Genomic DNA, 17944 nt, shown 5'->3' with positions numbered 1-17944 from the left:
TGAGTGATCTTTGTAGACACTGCAGCATTTGTGAGAGAGAGAGAGAGAATAAGACTGGTTAACTGAAAACAGCCTTCTGACTACACCTTAATTGCGTAGCGCTCGGCTGTCACCTGAACGTCGGTCAGCATCACGGCGAAGCGATAAGGGCGAGACAAAAATGCAAGACGTAAATATATTTGCGTGCCTCTGGTGGGCCAAATGTCTTGACGTATGCCTACTAAGCGTTCGCACAGAGCTGCCTCTCTATTTCTTTTTGAATCCCCGGGCGGTTCACCTTGGAGCATTCCGCCAACGGTAGGTATAATTATCCGAGTTATGTTAATTCAAAGGTGTCCCGCGCAACCGATAACAACCGATGCGTTCCGAACGCCGTCTTTCGAGCTGCAAGCACTCTCTCCCGCACGCTGTAGGTTCACGCGTCGAGGGAAGCAATCGGCACTGCCTCGGGCCGGGCACCCACATTGCCTCTCGTTGGCTTCGAGTAATGACGAAAGAAGAAGGAAAAAGAAGAAAGAAAGAAAGAAAGGAAGAAAGAAAGAAAGAAAGAAAGAAAGAAAGAAAGAAAGAAAGAAAGAAAGAAAGAAAGAAAGAAAGAAAAGGAACCGAACAAACCTAAACGGAAACGAACGACAGGTGAGGAAACGGAGGAACCCGCGAAGCGGAGAGTCGACTGCATGTAGCGAACGACGAGAAAATGATAATGTGTATAACGAAGAATATACGGCCAGTCGGTGCGCGGCCACGCGCCTCGCGGGTTGGTGTCGCAAAAATTGGCAGTCCGCACACGGACACACGCACGCACGCCGTCCGAGCTGCAGGAGTGTTACGGGGTGTGACCGTACAGCAGCTCCCGGCGGCGGTGATGACTCTCGCGTGGCCGCGAGGCAGGGTGCGGGTGCGATCCCTCATCGCTTATTTCGAACCGCCGTCTCGCCTCCCACCTTTCTCCGCTACTCTCCCCTCCCTCCCCCTCCTCCCCCTCAAGGTCCCGCACTATTCGAGTCCCCCCCCCCTGCCCCTCCTCCTCCCCTCATCTACAACTGGGTGCGTCTCGCGCGTCGGTGAGGAACGCGGCCTTGGCTTCGAGGCGTGAGAGAAAGTGAGAGCTTGTCGCAACCGCGACTGAAACAAAAGAACGGGGACAGCGAAAGTTGGAACGAAAAAAAAAAACAACAAAAACAAACATAAAAGATAGACATCGAAATGCAGCAGGCACTCTCGGACCCTCGCGCCACAAGGCGACCGCGACCTGCCGCTGAACGCTGTTTAAATATATGTTGAACGGCAGCGTGTTTACACGCCTTTTTTTTTTTTTCCGCACCGTGGCTTCAATGCGCGACCTTCTTGCAGCGTCTCTGTAAGCTGAGAGTGCGGACTGCTTATTTATTTCCACCGGGGCATTTTTTTTTTATTGCCTACTCTTTTTTAATTCTCGCCGGTGCTCTCTTTCGACGAAGCCGTCGATTTATAACCGACTACCAGCACCGCTGGCAGATGTGTCCTGGTGCGATAAGCTGTACGCGTTCAATACAACGAAAAGTGGTTCGATACCCGCCGTGGTTGCTGCTCAGTGGCTATGGGTGTTCAGCTGCTGAGCGCGAGGTCGCGGGATCGAATCGCGGCCACGGCGGCCGCATTTCGATGGGGGCGAAATGCGAAAACACCCGTGTACTTTGATTTAGGTGCACGTTAAAGAACCCCTGGTGTTCGAAATTTCCGGAGTCCTCCACTATGGCGTGCCTCATAATCAGAAAGTGGTTTTGGCACGTGAAACTCCATAATTTTAAAGTGCTTCGATAGTTCACGCTCACTGCATATGAGAGGTTAGATCAGTTCTTGCCAAAAATATTTGCCGCTAGCTGGCGTCATGTTGATTATAAGAGTAATAATAATTATTATTTTGTTTTCTGTAACGTTCCCGTGCTTATGAACCCATACAGAACCGGGAGAGCACACGGTGTTCCTGAAGAAATCGAGCTTGACCAACGGTGCTCTATATAATCGACTTTGGTCCCGTCGCTTATCGTCACCTATTTTGCTTCCGTTTGCTCTATATTCATTATTTCTTCTCTTCTACTGCGGAGAAGAGTCGGAAGGGGGTGGGGGGCTAGGATAGTTTGCTATGTAAAAAAAGTCAATGTGCCCCATACCACATTCCTCAATGATCATGTCGTTAAGCTGTGGCCGAAGCCGCTGAAGCCAACGTACGACAACGGTATACTTCGTTGCCACGATCATGTAGCTTATATGCGAGAATGCGGGCTCTGATCCACGTTATCACGCAGGTGCCAGCCTCATGGGTCTGTTGGCTAGTTAGAATCTCTGCCTGGGTCGTTATGATCGACGACTGACTCGACATATTCAGCGTTAACTTTTTTGTCGGCAGCCGAAAGTCAAGCCCCCCGACGTCACTGCTAAGCACAAGGTGGTGTTCGTAACGCCGACCAATATTTAGCCATTTCCAGCAATGTTCTGCACGAATTTCACAACAATTCAACGTATCTAAGGCTATTTAAGAGACAGGACGAATTTCTACGGGAATAACTTAGCAGTAGTGCCTCAAAAAGGCGACCGTGTGCGTCCTTGCAGAATCACAACTCACTTTCCAGTGCAACAAGACTGCAGCCAGACCTAGAAGCTTGGCTTCTCTGTCGTTGGCTTTTATAGGCGGGCCCTTCTTAAGTGAAACTATGCAGACGCGGTCGTCTATCCTCGCCATTGAAACAGCATGACATTTCGGATGGCAGGTTACAACACAACTGGTTGACGGCATGCCGGTGGTCTTGTTGCTTATAATCACCCTCAGCTAAACCACGCAGCTGACCTTAAAGAAAGAACCGACACTCGCAAACTGAGCACCCAAATCAATGCGCGCATGCAGCGCTTTGTCTTTAGACTGTGCCCCCGTCAGTTCAAGCCTGCTGCTGCTTCTGCTTTAATACATATTTTAGAATGCCGCTCTACCGGAGCTTACAACCCTGTGCATGCTATCAAAGCCGCGCAGCGCATCCATCTAGCGCCACGGCTTGGCTGTATATAAAGCGTAAGCCTGGCAGCTGGCGTAGACGGTGATGGCATGGCGTACATTTGCAACGGTAAGCTAAAGCTCTCTGCGAATGTGAGCCGAGTGGAGGAAACCTGCCTTTGTTTCGTCTAGCCACCTTGTTTATCCCTCTTGCCTGCAGCGTTATAGCCACACATTAAGTGTTTATCCACATTTATCTCTGATGACATGTTTTAACTCCGCGCATGTTAAAAGGAGACGTTCGAGATGAGTAACTACCTGTACGCCTCTGCAAGGCTAGATCCGCCTGTAGATAACACCCTCCACCTCCATGCATGTGTGAGGGGCTCACTGGATGCGTCTGTCGGATTTACCCAGCGTACGCGCTACACCCCGCCGTTTCAGACGCCCGAGGTGACGCACAGGCTCGGCTTGATAGAGAAAACGCCACGAACAAGAACGACGCGAGACAATGAATACAGCGACCCCGTGACGCATCACAAATGAGCGGGGAGCGCTATCTTGGCACCAACGTTCGTCGACGCAGCTGAGAAACAACAGACGGCGCGGCCTTCTTGGGCGGAGGGCAGCTCGAGAGGATGCGAGCGAAGGCAAACATTTCGACATCGAAGACTGCAAGACCGGCGAAAAAAGACGCACGGCCCTCGCTGGCGGACTGTTATTGCACGCCACATTGGAGCACCGAACGCCGCCTGGCGTTCGTCCTTCAAACTTGGCAACTCTCTCGAGCGGAGGACGGGGCCGGGCCTGCAGGCTTCGAGGTGGCGATGGAAAGTACACAGCGCAGTGTATTGCGGGCGCGGTGATTTTTTCGAGCTCGCCTCTGCGATGACCTTGAAAGCGAACACGCCCGCGTGTGTATGCGCGGTCGTGAACGCCGCGTCGGTTCGCGTGTTTGCACTCCCGAGAACGGCAGACGAAAAGACGAAATTGACAGACGAAAAGAGAAATGGGCGAAGAGGCTGTTCGAAGGTGCCCCGACTGGGTTGGCTTGGCTGTTATACCGTTTCTTTTTTTTTTTTGTCGCATACATTTTTACCTCTCATGGTCATTGTCAAGGGCCCGGCCTACCGTGTTGGAAGAGAAATGCGCGATCCAGGCGCGCAACTCTGCGGTGTCATTGGCCGCCGTGCCGAAACCCACAAAATATGCGGCAGCAGCAGTATATCCTTGGGAAAAAGTAGTGACAGCTGGGCGAGTTACGTGTGGTGGCATAAATATGAAACAGCGCCAGGGACGCAGACCGACAAGAGAAACAGCAGGATGGTGCGCGGGACCCGCGGACCGTCCTGTTGTTTCTATTATCTGTCTGCGTGGCATTTGCCTAATCGCAGTCGACTGCGATTTCCATCTCGTTTAGTGTTAATTTTATGCGCTGATTGTCTTGTGCTCTCGAATGGGAGCAAGAAGGGCGCAGACTCCTTGTCAGGCATCCACTTGCCTTTTGGTCTGCGCCCTAGGCAACTGTACCATACGTTTTCTGAATAAACTCTTTGACTTTGACTTTGATCGAGGAGAGCTGTTCGAGAAAAAGGATGGCCCAAATCGCGCAGCGCTGAATACTGAGCTTCTCCGTCAACCACAAGGTTTACCGAGCCACAGAAGCTCCACGGACACAGACGCCTAGCAGATCTGCTATCGGGCTGGCTGCTGTCATGTAAAATGCAGCTGCATTTTTTTTTATGCGAAGCATATTACGAGGGCTCAACCCAGCTCCTCAGGCGCGGCGGTGACCATGAAATCACGTGACACCGTGACGTCACGACAGAGGAGAAGTGGCTTTGGCTCAACTCTTGCAAGACGGGCTGGGTGGGAATCGAACCAGGGTCTCCGGAGTGTGGGACGGAGACGCTACCACTGAGCCACGAGTACAACGCTTCAAAGCGGTACAAAAGCGCCTCTAGTGAATGCGGTGTTGCCTTAGAAACGCGCTGTTTCTAAGGCGTGCGTCTCTTGCTCAGGCGCACATTTCGTTGCCGCGCCGAACGCTGCTTTGCTCGACGCTCACCGCGTCCAATGCGGGACGCGTAGTCGCTGCCCTGTAGCCCATTGTCTTACACCCCTTGGCGGGTCGACGGGAACGCTGTCGCGTTCCACTTTTGAAGGCGAAGAAGTAATGCATGAGTTGTTTCTTCGTCTAGCCGAACCAAATATAGCCAAGCAACAGCAGTTCACCAGGCTAAACAGTGGTTCAACAACTAAAATAAAGGCTAGTATGCTTCGCATCCTGGGCTTAACCTTACCTAAGCCACAGCCATTTTTTTGTTATGCGTTTAGATACTACTGCTGGTGCAGCGAAACGATCTCGCACCTTCTTTTTCGAGCGCCTTCGTTTCAACCCGCAAAGAGCAGCGCTCTCAGCCAAGCTAGAGGGATGGATGGGTGTTACGAGTGTCCCCTTTGGAACGGGGAGGTGGGCTGCGCCACCAGTCTCTTGTTATTTTATTGCCTAAGGTCCTACTTACGTTAAAAAATAAGACAAGCAAATGAAAGAATCCGACAGCTAGACCACCCTGCAACAAGCGCCCTCTCACTGAGAGTAAAACTCTTGGACAGCGGCCTACACGGACATCAGCCCGTGCCGCTATAGAAAGGTGCGGCTGCTTTACTTAAGAGACTCCGGACTGTGTGGCGAGTTGTGACCGTGAACTGTGTGGCGTTGAATGCATTACTGGAACGTTGACGCTGTGTATGACTATGTGGCCCCTTCGGGGACTGCGCGACAGCGTCCATAGAGACAGTTCTGCATTGTTTGTCTCTTTTCTTTTTGTTCTTTCATCTTTTGCAACCTTTTCCGCCTACCTGGTGCAGTGTAGCCAACCGGAGATATCTTCTGGTTAACCGCCCTTCGCTTTTATCTCTCTATTTCTCTGTGGATACAAGCAAGCTGGTGAACTGATTGGACTTCGATACAGTCGCTTGGGTACACACCTGAATTATTCTTGACGCCGTAGGGGTGAACTTAGGATTGATATTCGTTATTTAACATACACTCCTATATTATAGAAGAGAAGCAGCACAACAGGCGAGGACGAACGAAGGGCCAGGCACGGACTAGCGTAAGACGCCAAGTACGTGTTGGTACCTCAGTCAGTTCTAGTCATGGTGGTCGTAGTCTATGTCACGCTGCGTATTTCCTTGAGAACTTTGAACCAAACAGCCAAGGTATAAGTCTTACAGTGCACCTAATATCTGATCTCCAACGTTTTTGCATGGAACTTCCATCTGAATGCGCCCGAGTGGGCCTGGAATCCATTTTGCTGTAAATAGAGGTCTGCACGAGAGGAAATTCTCAGAGCTGTCAAACTAGCAACTGATGAGACACAGTTATGTACAACAAATTAGTTATGCGGAAGCTCGCAAGGTGGAGGAATGTTCATAAAAGAAAAAAGAAATGTCGTCCACCCGGCCGTATACCACGAAGCTGCAAAGAAAACCTAACAGAGGTTTCTTAGAAAACAATGTGTTGCAGTTGAAAAAAAAGTTCGTGTAGGTCCGGGGGAACGACTGTCAGGGTCGGTCGCTGTATCATGCAAACTAACCAGGGGGATCGCACGTAGCCAGCGCGATCGAGGCCGTATGTATAGACAACTCGGCGTACATGGGGCGCTGAATATGGGAAACCAGTTAAGTTACGTACACAGACTGCTCATCGGCAATATGTTTACTGAGGACCTTCATGACTTCATTTAAATGTCCACCGTAGGGCAGACTTTCTTAGACAAAAAGAAAGAAAGAAAGAAAGAAAGAAAGAAAGAAAGAGGGAGAGAAAGAAAGAAAGAAATGGTGGGACGTGCGTTCTCACCTGGATGTGCATGATCATGTCGGCGACCAGGGCGCCCACCATCCGTGCGTTGGCCACCGCCTGGGTGTACGGGGGCTGAGCCGCCTGTGACCAGTCGACCACGATGACGTTGTAGTTGTCCTTGGTCAGCAGCTCCGTCGACATGTCCTGCGGATCGCGGGAGATAGGACAGCGTCAAAATAAATACACTGTACTAAACGTCAAATAAGTACCAAGCCAATATAGACTGGTTAGGTGCTCTTTCTTCATTCAAAGTTCTATAAACGTTTCTCTCGAGAAAAGAAAATGTTCGAAGTTCCCGCTTTGACCTTCGCGCCTAAAAGGCAGTGCAAATGACGTCATGCCACGTCGCGGATTTAATTACATGCAAGCGTGTTTTGGCAGTTGTTGTGCGGGAGAAATTGCCAAAGTTGGGAGGTTTAGAGTGCTCGGCGAAGCGTTCGAACCCAGCGTAACCTTTATTTATTTGTGAATGTTTGTGTTCCTCGGCCCAAACTCTGTGGAAATTTGTGAATCCAATGAGGTGTTGGTGCGGGGAATTTTCGTGGGGCTTCGGCATCCGTGTGGGCCGGTATAAGGGAAAGATTCCTTTCGCTTGGCTCTATTTCTTTCTCATCATGCACCGCTTTCCGATCTTGGTGCTACTGTGGACGGAACGCCGCTAAAACAGGAGAAGCGCCAAAAGGAATAGCATTGAAATAACATCGTGACATTACCCCGGCACGTCGTCCGGTTTTGAGTCAACTTTGGCTTGCATATAATCAATTTCTAGCTACCAGTCTATTTTAGCGCTTTCATTGTCACTGACGTAACGGTACGTTTCCGCGTTTCTGTCCCACCATGTCTCTGACGTACCCGTATACATTCCACACTCTCTAGTGAAGACCATATACTAAGAATGTATTTGCCATTATCCGTGTCATTTTTTCCCCTTCTCAATAACCGAAAATAAAGTGTTGTTTTATATTCCCTGAAGAAAAAAGAAACGGACACAACAACAACAACAACAACAAAGAAATACAAGGACACTGCAATGGTTAATAGAACGTCTGCATTTGACGTCCTCACAACTTGAACACGCTTCCTCCGTCAGTATGTTATACTAATGGTATACCTGTGAGGTCAACGAAACGCTGTTCGGCCTCCTTCGAGAGAGAAAAAAAAATCACGACGAAGACAGTGCAAAGAAACCTTGACCTCCTTCCTCCCGTCTCTCAGCTGCAGTCTTCACCTATGTTAAACGTGTACACACCAGTTTACATTAGTTTACAGGTGCACATCAGCTCCTTTGATGACTACACTTTATCTCTGTGGTGTAGCACAGGACATTAAGATGACATATGGCTGACATGACTAAAGTAGTCGGTACCCATGGCCTCGTGCGTCATGCTATAGGCTAGTAGATCGCGGCTGCTGTTTGTTTAAAAAAGGCAACTCGACTGCGCTGACACCTCTGAGTATACGCAGCAATATCTGCCACGTGTGCCAACATGCTCGCTTTCCTGCCGGTGTTTCTTCTAAATTTTGTGTATCATTTGCCCACTATAACGATTCTCCGACGCTTTTAAAAAATTTATGCGTGCTAAATAGCTTTTCCTAAGTTGAAGTATCTAAACAAAGCTTTTCGGAGGTAATTCGACTGACTGATTTGTTATACTTTGTTTGTTATACTGATTGATTTGTTATGTGTTATACTCCTCACGGGGTATAACGTCCCAAGCGAACGCTGTGGCTATGCATCAGACTTGTCCGTACGGTGGGGAGCTCCGCGTTGTGATTACGACCACCTGGGGTTTTTTATGCGAAGCGTACTAGCCGCACAACCACGCTCTTCCTTGCTGCGCCGCGCGCGGCTGCGTAGCTACCATATTTATTCATAAAGTGCCTGCTGGGATTTATCACTCACGGCCAACGCCGCAGACGCCGACGCCGACGACACCGGCTTTTCTGCGACACGAGCTCCTTAACGCTGTCGGGTTAAAATAAAGTCTAGTATGCTTCGCATCCTGGGCTTAACCTTAGCTAAACCACAGCCATTTTTTAACGTGCGCACAAATCACAGTGTACCAAGAGTTAATTCATTCCGACTCCATCGAAACGCTGTCGCACCGCAGTCGGGAATCGAGCCCGCGACCTCGTGCTCGCGAGCAGAACGCCACGGACACGGAGTCACCGTGCATGGCGGGTCACGGTTGTAACGCAGGTATACAGACCTCCTCCTTCACAGTCTATGTACTTGAGGGTCTATACTTGCTCTGTCGTACTCGTGAGGAACCAAAGGAAGTTTAAGACAGCGTTTGACTGAAAGGTGGGGAAGTTGGTGTGGATTCGGTAGCTATGCCATGTACACCCGGCCACAAAATATTACGGACCATGAAATCCGAGAAGAAGCTGAATATCTCCGCAGCCTCACAACGCAGCCTGGTATTTGCATTTCGGGTCTAGACTAGAATATGCTAACAACATTATTGTATACAGTTTTACTGGCTACTGCTACAGGCTTGTCGGTAATGGAAGATTTTATGAGATCCCGTCGTCCGTAAACTTTTGTGGCCGGGTGTACGTTAATGTGTTTAAGAGGGAGTTTTAGCTCGGGGCCGAGACTCCAATTTCCCTATTGCACGTATACATGTAAGACCCAGCCATGGTTTTGTGAGACTATCGCTGGACCGATTTCAGTCAAATGCGTTTCTATTTGAAAGAGAAAGTTAAACTCTGGTGACGCTAGCAAGCAGAATTCTCACTTGTGTGGCACGGAATTTTTTCGCAAGAATTCTCAAAAACTGGTAGGTGCAAAATCGATCGAAGCACGAATCTTACAAATGTTCAACTCTGCGCTAAAGACAGGTATCGCAGTTCTCTAAGCTGCATCTCTTAGAGTATCTAAGGCTGACAAATTCGATATATGAATTTACAGCTTACGTTATGTAGTTACAACGTTTACGAAGGTTTTTTGCAAAAGTCCTACTCACGTATTAGTGGTATATTTCAGACCGTCATATAACACATCAACTTCCCCCGCTTTATAATTGTGTTATTCGGTGCGTTTACAGAATCGTGATATCATTTTCCATTGTTGCGTTACACAGTTGGAAACTCGGTACATGTAAAATTGTAAATTCTGTTAAAAATATTGACGGCTTAAATAAAAAAAAATCCGCTCGCTACAGTCACTAGACCTTAAATTTTTTTTCTTCTTTTAAATGCATCGCGAGGCCTCATCAAATTCGGTGCAGTGGTTGCCGAGAAAGACTTCTCCCTTCCCGTGTATTTAGATAGAAGTTCCCGATCTAAAGCTTACTTGCAGAGCCGGAGGCGAAAGAAAAGCAGAATATGTATGCGTGACAGCAGCTTCAGAGTTTATCAAGGCAGCAGGAAGTGAAGCAGCGTATAGCAGGCCATACGACACTGAACTTCAAGAAGCACTCCGGGCACATTGTAGGAACGTGAAAGGTTTCGCGATAACGGACGGGTAGATTACGTGCACTTCGAAGATGTGCGTAAAAAGCCGCGCTAAGACGGGCGGTTGTCATGCCACGCATCAACTCGGCTGTGCCCCGTTGCACGAGTCGTAAAGGTTATTCCTTCAGGGCGATTGTCTTCACCAGTACGTGCCTATTTAGTATGCCAGACCTCGTTCTTTGCACAAACTCTCTAGATATTTTTTTCTCTCTCTTCTTGCGTTGCAAATAAGACAGTTTCCGCACGTTTTCCTTGCCTCTTCATCTGGCGTCCCCGCGGAAACGGTTGGGCATTGTGCCAATAGCGCCATGCGTATTTAGAATGAAAGCTACCTGTGAACGCAAAGAGCGTTTCTAAAGGAATGCTTTTTTAAAGGCCTGCTTTCGTGGCGTGCTTCGCTGGCCCGAAAAGTTAAAGCTTAATTGATCTTTCTTTATATCTCTAACAAATGTGCTTTTATCCGCGTATGCAACGCTGATCGCCGCAACGATCAGTGATGAGCGAAGATGGTACACGTGGTTGAGATCGTGCTCAACGTTGTCGCTATACATCAACGACCGTTGCCTGTGCCAGTGATGACATACGCGCCGAAAAGACTATATCCCTCGCAATACTTTAATTACAGTCGCTTTCATGAGCAACATTCACCCGTATGCGCCTTGAGGCGGACAGAAGCGAGTGTACGAACTTATTTACGGGCACAGCTGCGCAATACAGCTGAAGTATTTCGATATCGTTGCATATCAAGCACCGTACCAGACGATACCAATATCTCGTAAGATCACATCCTTGTACAATTGCGTCAGTCCGAAGCTGTGTGCCTTTTGATCCTCGGGGTATTTCCACAGCGAGCCTTTCCCCTTAAATCAAGTTCTTCGCGGACTTTCGTGAGGTGCATATCGTGCCTTGCGTTACTTGTTTCCCCCTTCAATCGGTGAACAGAAAGTGTGCACTATGTAACGCCTATAGTATTGCCCGTCGCTAAGACGTGTTCTTGGCACCTTCGCCAATGTGCTTTCCGGGCGCGTTCGCTTCCTTTTGGCTCGCGCCTTCTTAGCCGCTTGTGCCCATCCCTCTCTCGTGCCACGCGATTGTTGCGAAGTCAGCAAGCTCGCGGGGCTTCTCTCGTATGCACGTTTCGACCATTTTTCCCGCCGGGCGTAATTTTCCTTTCAGGCCGTCACGCGTGTGAATCGTGTCAGTGTCGTGTCGTCTGCTCGCTCCCGTCGTCTGCTGGCGGTCCCGAGTCGCAGACGACGTCACGGGCCGCTGCCGCACCACGACGCCGCCAGGCGTCCGTTTTTTTTTTTTTTTGAGAAGCAAATAAGCGCAAGTGGACGCACGCGAGGGCGCGCCAGTCAAAGCCTTTTGGGAGCGTCCCGCGAAGAAAGTACACGCTTGGCACGTTCCCCCCCCCCCCCCGCGTTTCTCTTTCGAAACGAAACAACAGGACCCGCCGGGTAATTACTCGCCCGCGCACCGCGACGAGTTAAGCGCCGCATTTGTTTGGCTCGCGAGACCGCGAAATTCCGTCCCGGAGGGAACGGCGCGGAGGCACGCTCTTGGGCGGTGCTACAAGTAACGCACGCTTGCGTAAGCGCAGTGCAATGCTGCTTGTGTATACGTGGGGATTTCTTGAGAACCGCGGCTGCGCAGTAGCCGGGAGGGCTTTCGCAAGAAAGCCTGCGGTGTTGAGCCGTTACGTGGCCCTTACTGCTCCTTTGTTTTAAAAGCACACAGCCTGCAGCGCGACGTGGAACAACGGAAGAAACCGAAGGTTCTTCCGACCGTTTCTCTAAACGGATCCAAATGTTCAGCGGCTATAGAAGAAAAAGGCTTGCCATGTCAGTATAGAAGAAGAAACGGCTTTGCAAGCCAACTGAGCTAGTGATGTCGGGGACGGCAAGTTCTGGAAATTACCAGCGACAAGAATATGTATTGTATATACGTCTGGAGTTTATGTTATAGCATCGACCCGCACTTAGGCGTGGCCCCGCATGAGATGTTTGCAGTACAAAAACCGTTCAGCCATGGAGCTTAAACCGCGGTGATTATAAATCATGTAAGCGTGACCGCTTTATTGATGGACAGTTGTGTCCGGGAAGATATAATGCATCCAAAGAAAACCCTGATAGGGCTGATCAAACAAATGAGGCTTCAAAAACTCTGGGCCTGGTTTGTAGTTTGCATTTTTTATTGCTATTCGCTAGGCACATTTAAAAGTCAGAACACCTATAATGCCCAGATTGATATGATATAGCTTGTGGTTTGGTATATAGAGTAACAAACGTACGTATAGTCCTCATTTCATCATCATGATATTTATTTAGTATATTTCTTATTTGTGCAGTAGGAAGGAGTGCGCATATTTAAATCGTACCTAAAGCAACAGATTGCAAAATAGAGATGACGTACCTACTAGAAAAAGTATGAAGAGGGTGTACGTTTTGGCAACGTGGGAGCGTAAAAAAACCCAATGCAAATAGTTGGGGCACGTCGACATAAGTTCTAGGAACCTTCGTGCTCAAAGCATAGCCGCATAGCTGAGTAAAGATGGGACAAAAACATTTACTTGCATGCATAAGCGCCTGATATAATGTAGTCGCACATGTGGTTGTTTCTGCTTCAAAAGTTAGGCGGCTATGCTTCGCAAAAGACTGCTACAGCACGTGTAGATATGTGAGGCTGACGGTACTGTCGCATGCTCAGGATGTGAGTGAGTGAGTGAGTGAGTGAGTGAGTGAGTGAGTGAGTGAGTGAGTGAGTGAGTGAGTGAGTGAGTGAGTGAGTGAGTGAGTGAGTGAGTGAGTGAGTGAGTGAGTGAGTGAGTGAGTGAGTGAAGAAGTGAGTGAGTGGAGTTGTTGCAGGCGGGTCTAGCCTGGCGCACGCGTTAGCGTCTCTTTCATCAATGGCACGACGCGCCTATCCACGCCACATCAACTGCTCTTATCGAGAGTCGTTCTGTCTCGCTAAAGGTCGCAGCAGCATTCCAGAAATGAGTGGTTTGTCATTGTGTGGCTCTTGCAGCAAACGCTTCATACAGTGTTGCGGTAATGTAGGCTTTTATCGCCACGAATGGAGCTCGGAACGACGAAGGGCAAATAGCACAGCAAATTTAAAAAAATAATAAAAAAAGAAAGAGAAACTCTCCGGAGACAGCGTTCGACGACCGTTAAAACTTAACGCGAGAGACTTTTGACACGAAAGCTCTGGGCACCACGCATTATATCAAGCTCCGGTGAGACTGTTACGAGAAATGCAGCCGTGTGCTAGCAACTGCATTTGCGCTTTCCACTTAAGTAGGTTGGTTGGTGACCGATGCGAGGAATTACGTGCTGAGTGCCGGTGGGCGTCTTTTTTTCCGACGCTGTCCCCGCTATCATTTCCAACCAGCTCAGTCAGCTTAGCCGAAGGCTGTATACCGCACGCCCACCTGGCATTTACGGACGTGGCAGCAATTTCGGTCGCAATTATGTCGGAGAGATGACACATGGCAAGATACCGCACCGGGATGCCTATACGTGGTCGGAAAATTGCCTCTCAATTAACCGTCTCTCAGGTTTTGTGAAAGCCCAAGAAGCCAAGAGCTCTTGGCAACTCACGCTTGAAGCCAGCACTACAGGTAACCGATTTGTCAAACTCGGGAGAACGTATAACGTAGCAAAGGGATCAAAGAATCCGTTCTCTGATTCGGCTTCAGCTGCAGAAGATCGTGCTACGCAACCGGCAGGGGGCCAACGAATGGCAGATGATTAACAAACCCGTTACGAGTCATTCACATGCATGTTGCGCGTGTGGGCCGTTTTTTTAAATGTTTTTTTTATGTTTTACAACGTCCCTGCTGCAACTACGCGCGTTAATATATGCTGATATGCCTTACTGACTCCGCCAGCAACAACTTATAAACTGCCACCCAACTCTGACTAAAACTCCCGCATTAACCTTGTGACTCCGTCGGCTCGAGACAGCTTTCCTATGTAGACTGCGGCTATAGTAGTGGCACTACTCTCGAGAGCGTGTACTTTGCCTTCATAGCAATGACTGATAGGGGTGCTTGCGCATGTCCACAGTGGCGACGAGACCGTTGATCACCTTTATTGCGACTGTCCTCGATTTGACGCGCGAGGAGACAATCACCCTCCGTGTCGCATTAGCACGATTGAAAGACCGGCCATTGTCTGCGCAGAGGATGCCGGGGCATTATACCGAGCTCGACGCAGTTCGTCGGGCCGCACAAGGCTGGAAAGGCGCTGTTGTGTAAAGGTCATTTGGCTGCAGCCGTGGGCGGCCTTTGACTAATTGTCTTCCTCCCCTCCCCCTTTCCTCTCCCCAGCCAAGAAGTCCCAGCGCTTTCAGCGCTCACAAAAATGGGCCGTCCAGTGACCCCACCTTCTCTCCACATTTTTTTATCACCTTTTTTTATCGCGCTACCACTTACTGTGTATACGTCCAGTTGTAAAAAAAAATATTCATTTGATTTACACATTACATTCATCCTAAATGCCAGGCAGCTTGTTCAGAAGAAAGAGGCCTTGTCTTAAGACAGATGCCACTACTAAACATGTAGTGTTGCCTTGATGAGTGGCGACGGAAGAAATGTGAATTACACGCAGAAGCGTCCGTACTTGTCTTCAGGCACTCGGGTGAACCGGCCAATGTGGAGTTCACTACTGGTGGTTTAAGGCGACGTCAAGGTGCCACCAAGTGTGGAAACCTTGTTACACCGTTCGCGAAGCGATTTCTCTCCAAAAGTCCTCCAACCGTGGGAGCAACGCGTCGGGCGCGAGCGTTTCGAGTGGCCGACCTGGCCCACTCGTTGCTCAAGCACCCCCCCCCCCCCGCTTTATGCCCAGCAAGGGCAACAGCTACGCCTCAAACTTGGGACCCTGCGCAATCATCCGTTGTCAGTTGAGACGATACTTGGAGTTGGCGGCGTTTTGGAGAGGCAAAGCAGAAGGGTGGGTCTGAAAATTAAGCTGCAGAAAACTAAAGTAATGTCTAACAGTCTCGGAAGAGAACAGCAATTTACAATAGGTAGCGAGGCACTGGAATTGGTAAGGGAATACATCTACTTAGGGCAGGTAGTGACCACGGATCCGGATCATGAGACTGAAATAACCAGAAGAATGAGAATGGGCTGGGGTGCGTTTGGCAGGCATTCTCAAATCACGAACAGCAGGTTGCCACTATCCCTCAAGAGAAAAGCGTATAACAGCTGTGTGTTACCAGTACTCACGTGTGGGGCAGAAACCTGGAGGCTTACGAAAAGGGTTCTGCTGAAATTGAGGACGACGCAACGAGCTATGGAAAGAAGAATGATGGGTGTAACGTTAAGGGATAAGAAAAGAGCAGATTGGGTGAGGGAACAAACGCGAGTTAATGACATCTTAGTTGAAATCAAGAAGAAGAAATGGGCATGGGCCGGACATGTAATGAGGAGGGAAGATAACCGATGGTCATTAAGGGTTACCGGACTGGATTCCAAGGGAAGGGAAGCGTAGCAGGGGGCGGCAGCAAGTTAGGTGGGCGGATGACATTAAGACGTTTGCAGGGACAACATGGCCACAATTAGTACATGACCGGGGTAGTTGGAGAAGTACGGGAGAGGCCTTTGCCCTGCAGTGGGCGTGACTAGGCTGATGATGATGATGATGAGAAGGGAGAACTTTCACTGCAGTGCAGGACTTTCTGAAGCGAAGTTTTCCGTTTACGCGGGGTTTGGTATTCTTCGTTGTCGCCGTTTCCTGGCCGGATATCTATGTGGTTATATATCAACTCGGATCGCTTGGCACATGCTGGCGTGACTGTCTTGCCGAGTAGAGAACTTGCTGCTGCCTGCTGTCCGGCCTGTGGTAGACAGTTTGGGTCAATAGGTATGTGTCCGAACAGACAATGCCGGCACCGGATATCTTCATCCGGGTGTGCGCGACTGAGGTATAAATGCGCCCACTCTTGGCCAGTTCCCTAGTGTGTCCATACATGGATGTGCAGCCGCGACGTAAAGGGTATGAAGCCTTAAATGTATTCAGATATGCGTTCCTCTACTCATACACCTATTATCAACATTGTTACTTCGACAAGCAGCACATCTTCTACTGCCCATCTTTTGAAAATGAAAGGCAAGACCTCTACACAGCTCTCAATCAGCTGGATGGAAAGCCGTTCACCTTGAACAAGATCTTGGGAACATGGCCTCGCATATCGCAGCTACAAAAGGCCACAAAAGCGCTGCTGCGATAGTTGAAAGCGACCGGATTGAGTCAGCGTCTGTGATCCGGACTGAGTGAACGACTGATATCTCCAGTGGACTTTCTCTTCTTTTAATCTTTCCGTCCTTTTTTCCCTTTCCCCAGTGTAGGGTAGCCAACCGGGCTCAGTCCTGGTTAACCTCCCGACCTTTCATTTATCATTTTCTCTCTCTCTCGACAAGCAGCAAACGTTGCCTCCGTCCTCGTCGTACCGAGGGCTACGAAGCTGAGGTCGTGTCATCCCTCTACCGTTGCAACCTCGCTAACTCAAACAAAGTTCGCGTCATTTAGGCTTAATTATCGCGTTTTGGTTCTGTTCTGTGTGCCTCTTAGCACGGCGTCCAAGTGCTGAAAATTCCAAGGAAAATTTTAAGCAGTGACTCGCGTTCATTCTTAGTGTCTCGTCTTTTTTGTTTTTGTTTTCTCGCACGCAAAACGAGCAATAGAAGCAAACGACCTATTCGAAACTTGGGAGGCCAAGCTAACCCTCGGGGACCTGGAAGACCAACGACAACTCGTCGCCAGGACCAAGAGGGCAGTCGAAGCCAGAGGGTTCCTGGGCTAAGGAGCCTTCACACCTTAGGGTGATACCCGTCCTCGCTCGGGACACTGTTTCGTATAATAAACGTCTCTCTCTCTCTCTCTCTCTCTCTCTCTCTCTCTCTCTCTCTCTCTCTATCTATCTATCTATCTATCTATCTATCTATCTATCTATCTATCTATCTATCTATCTATCTATCTATCTATCTATCTATCTATCTATCTATCTATCTATCTATCTATCTATCTATCTATCTATCTATCTATCTATCTATCTCGCTATTTTGTGTGTTAGTGTTCGCACGTGTAAAATTATTGTTTCATTATACATTTTTCTCCCTTTTTTTTGTATCATTCAACTCATTTCGTAAAGCGAGCTCATGTTTCAGCATAAGCGAGGTGATGTAGCCGGAGGCGTACTGCTTCCAACCTCGACGGTCAAGCCCCATTAACCCCATACCTAAGGAAGTGTGACTTGCACGGGTAGGACTCGTCTTCAGCCGGCGTACAAACTGGTATAACGAGTAGGATTCGTGCGTGGGAGTTGAAGGGTGAAGCAGGTGCAGCGTCAACCGTGGTCACGGGAGCGCACTCGCGTGTCGTCCTCGATGGCGCATAACCCTCCCCCCCCCCCCGGTCCCCTTATATCCGGGGTGTAACAATTACATCCACTTAGCGCACCGCCTCGTTTCCCTTAGGTAGGCTCGGTCGCGTTTCGAGAATCCAAGTGGAGCGACAAAACTAAAATTGTCCATGTATAGGAAAAAAAAAGTAAACGTAAACAAAGGCCATTCCCCTACCTCTAACTTGACCGTGAGCTAGAATAATATGTTTCGTATTAGTTAGAGCTTGTAACCATAT

The 17944-nt window shown here is 49.1% G+C and overlaps 2 protein-coding genes across 5 annotated transcripts in view; one reads left to right on the top strand and one right to left on the bottom strand.

Moving 5' to 3' along the window:
• LOC135919837 (multiple PDZ domain protein-like) overlaps positions 1–17944 on the top strand; it is a 532904-nt gene that overhangs the window by 59292 nt on the left and 455668 nt on the right. The gene's annotated exons all lie outside the window — the stretch shown is intronic.
• The window catches only part of LOC135919838 (inactive pancreatic lipase-related protein 1-like), a 152251-nt gene that overhangs the window by 27020 nt on the left and 107287 nt on the right, over positions 1–17944 (bottom strand). For both annotated transcript variants that reach the window (XM_065453791.2, XM_065453792.1), the window contains exon 3: positions 6834–6980. In XM_065453791.2, coding sequence (XP_065309863.1) covers positions 6834–6980 — 147 coding nt within the window. The remainder of the gene's footprint in view (positions 1–6833; positions 6981–17944) is intronic.

Source organism: Dermacentor albipictus, chromosome 9 (genome assembly GCF_038994185.2).
Source record: "Dermacentor albipictus isolate Rhodes 1998 colony chromosome 9, USDA_Dalb.pri_finalv2, whole genome shotgun sequence".
Classification (NCBI taxonomy): domain Eukaryota; kingdom Metazoa; phylum Arthropoda; class Arachnida; order Ixodida; family Ixodidae; genus Dermacentor; species Dermacentor albipictus.
This window is presented reverse-complemented; position numbering and strand designations above follow the sequence as displayed.